Source organism: Lipotes vexillifer, unplaced genomic scaffold (genome assembly GCF_000442215.2).
Source record: "Lipotes vexillifer unplaced genomic scaffold, Lipotes_vexillifer_v1.1 scaffold512, whole genome shotgun sequence".
Classification (NCBI taxonomy): Eukaryota; Metazoa; Chordata; class Mammalia; order Artiodactyla; family Lipotidae; genus Lipotes; species Lipotes vexillifer.
The window spans coordinates 1,190,565-1,193,750 of NW_006787695.1; the positions used below are offsets into that span (position 1 = coordinate 1,190,565).

At 65.4% G+C, this 3,186-nt stretch overlaps 1 protein-coding gene across 1 annotated transcript; it reads left to right on the forward strand.

Annotated features, from left to right (window-relative positions):
* The first annotated feature begins 615 nt into the window (after positions 1-615).
* On the forward strand, positions 616-2,712 carry ZBED1 (zinc finger BED-type containing 1). The gene has a single exon (XM_007460498.1). It carries the CDS (start codon positions 619-621, stop codon positions 2,710-2,712), a length of 2,094 nt encoding a protein of 697 aa, XP_007460560.1. The 5' UTR covers positions 616-618.
* The last annotated feature ends 474 nt before the right edge of the window (positions 2,713-3,186 follow it).

Consider the following 3,186-nt stretch of genomic DNA (forward strand, 5'->3'; position numbering starts at 1 on the left):
GGGGGGGGGGGGGGTGAGGTGAGATCTCATTGTGGTAAAAAAGGCATCATTTCAAAACATAAAATTAGAAAAAGCTCATATTTAATGCCACTCTGCCAACTTAATATCCACTTGAGACCCTCTGTTTTCGTCTTCTGATTGGAGCCACATCTGATGGTGGCGTGTGGCACGCGTGCTCACCGACCAGGTTTTCGGTTGGGGAGGTGGGTCGTCTTGGGCTGGCGGGGCGCTGGGGAATGTGGCCGCCGTCTGGAGAACAGCCCCCCCTGCTTGGCGTCGGGGCTTCTGGATTTCCTAGAACAGGACAGAGTAAAGCAGCTCAGGTGAGGAAAGAGCTGTCATCAGGAGTCCAAAGACGATCCCCAAACTAACAATAAAAAAACGCGTGTCTTCGGACGCACCTGGATGGAAGAGTTGCCGGCTTGTCAGACTGGCCCCTCTGCTGTGCCAAAGCCACGAGCCGGAGCGGCGGCCCCCGGGGACCCTCTGCGTGCGCCCTTGGTTCCGGAGCAGCCCCGCTCCCCGCCGGCCGGAGCCGGGTCTCTTCTCACGCTGTGTTTGTCTCGCTGCTTCTCGGCAGGTCGTCCCGAATGAGCGAGGCCCGGCCCAGGTGGCGCAATGGAGGGCAAGAGCCTGGAGGGCGCGCAGACCGACCTCAAGCTGGTGGCGCACCCGCGCGCCAAGAGCAAAGTGTGGCGGTACTTCGGCTTCGACACGAACGCCGAGGGCTGCATCCTGCAGTGGAAAAGGATCTACTGCCGCATCTGCATGGCCCAGATCGCCTACTCGGGCAACACCTCCAACCTGTCCTACCACCTGGAGAAGAACCACCCCGATGAGTTCTGCGAGTTTGTCAAGAGCAACACGGAGCAGATGCGCGAGGCCTTCGCCAGCGCCTTCTCCAAGCTCAAGCCCGAGGCCGCGCAGCAGAGTGCGCAGGAGCCGCCGGCCGCCAAGGCGGCGGCGGCGGCGGCGCACGGCCACGAGGGCCGCAGGCAGCAGGAACTGACGGCCGCCGTCATGGGCCTCATCTGCGAGGGGCTCTATCCCGCGTCCATCGTGGACGAGCCCACGTTCAAGGTGCTGCTGAAGACGGCCGAGCCGCGCTACGAGCTGCCCAGCCGCCAGTTCTTCTGCGGCAAGGCCATCCCCGAGCGCTACGGCGCCGTGCGCGACGCGGTCCTCAAGGAGCTGGCGGAGGCCGCGTGGTGCGGCGTCTCCACCGACCTGTGGCGCAGCGAGAGCCAGAATCGGACCTACGTGACGCTGGCCGCGCACTTCCTGGGCCGCGCCGCCCCCCACGGCCTCTTCCTGGGCTCCCGCTGCCTCAAGACCTTCGAGGTGCCGGAGGACAACGCGGCCGAGACCATCACGCGCGTCCTGTACGAAGCCTTCATCGAGTGGGGCGTCAGCTCCAAGGTCTTCAGCGCCACCACGGACCGTGGCAAGGACATCGCCAAGGCCTGCTCGCTGCTGGACATCGCGGTGCAGATGCCCTGCCTGGGCCACACGTTCGACGCGGGCATCCAGCAGGCCTTCCGGCTGCCCAAGCTGGGTGCGCTGCTGGGCCGCTGCCGCAGGCTGGTGGAGTACTTCCAGCAGTCCACCGTGGCCATGTACATGCTGTACGAAAAGCAAAAGCAGCTGAACGCCGCCCACTGCATGCTGGTCAGCAACCGCGTGGCCTGGTGGGGCAGCACGCTGGCCATGCTGCAGCGCCTCAAGGAGCAGCAGTTCGCCATCGCCGGGGTCCTCCTGGAGGACAGCAATAACCACCACCTCCTGCTGGAGGCTGCCGAGTGGGCCACCATCGAGGGCCTGGTGGACCTGCTGCAGCCCTTCAAGCAGGTGGCCGACATGCTGTCCGGGTCCAAGTACCCCACCATCAGCATGGTGAAGCCCCTGCTGCACATGCTTCTCAACAGCACGCTCAACAGCAAGGAGACGGACTCCAAGGAGATTAGCATGGCCAAGGAGGTCATCGCCAAGGAGCTCGCCAAGACCTACCAGGAGACGCCCGAGATCGACATGTTCCTCAACGTGGCCACCTTCCTGGACCCGCGCTACAAGAGGCTGCCCTTCCTGTCCGCCTTCGAGAGGCAGCAGGTGGAGAACAGGGTGGTGGAGGAGGCCAAGGGGCTCCTGGATAAGGCCAAGGACGGCGCCTACCGCGCCCCCGGGGACCAGCTGTACGCCCCGCCCGAGGAGCCCCCCGTGAAGAAGCCGGCTCCCTCGGCCACGCCGCCGCCCGCCAGCGTCATCCACGACATGCTGGCCGAGATCTTCTGCCCCGCGGCGGGCGTCGAGGACCAGGACGGCTGGCGCGCGCAGGTGCTGGAGGAGCTCAGCAACTTCAAGTCTCAGAAGGTGCTGGGGCTCAGCGAGGACCCGCTCAGGTGGTGGTCCGACCGCTTGGCGCTCTTCCCGCTGCTGCCCAGGCTGCTGCAGAAGTACTGGTCCGTGGCGGCCACGCGCGTCTGCCCCGAGCGCCTCTTCGGCTCCTCGGCCAACGTGGTCAGCGCCAAGCGGAACCGCCTGGCCCCCGCGCACGTGCACGAGCAGATCTTCCTGTACGAGAATGCGCGCGGCGCCGCGGCCGAGCTGGAGGACGAGGACGAGGGCGAGTGGGGCCTGGGCCACGAGCAGGCGTTGCCTCTGGGCGACGCCGGCCACGCCGGCTACTTCGGCCTCAGGGACGGCGGCTTCGTGTAGCGGGGCGGGGAGCGCGCGTGGGCGCTGCTCGTCGGATGCTTGGCTGTCAGTACTGACCCCGCCGGCGGGCGCGCTGCCCGGGACAGAGGAAATGCGCAAAACAGAGAGATGGACCTTTGGTGGGGCTTCGGGCGGCCCAGAGGCCAGAGACGGGCTTTGGTTGCCCCAAAGGAGAGAGAGGGGCTTTGGGTGGCCCAAAGGACAGGTGGGGGGCTTCGGGCGGCCCAGAGGACAGAGACGGGCTTTGGTTGCCCCAAAGGAGAGAGAGGGGCTTTGGGTGGCCCAAAGGACAGGTGGGGGGCTTTGGGCGGCTCAGAGGACAGAGCTGGGCTTTGGGTGGCCCAAAGCTGGTGAAAACGAGCGTTTTCTCTGGAGGGGCCCCTTGCGTCCCAACGCAAGGGAGAGAAATGACTTATAAAAGCTCTAGATGTCCGCCGATAGGATTGCAAATGCTGAACTCCGCAACAGAAGCAC

Excerpts from the sequence above, each read along its gene's own strand:
- ZBED1 (XM_007460498.1), top strand. The coding sequence starts at position 619 with ATGGAGGGCAAGAGCCTGGAGGGCGCGCAGACCGACCTCAAGCTGGTG.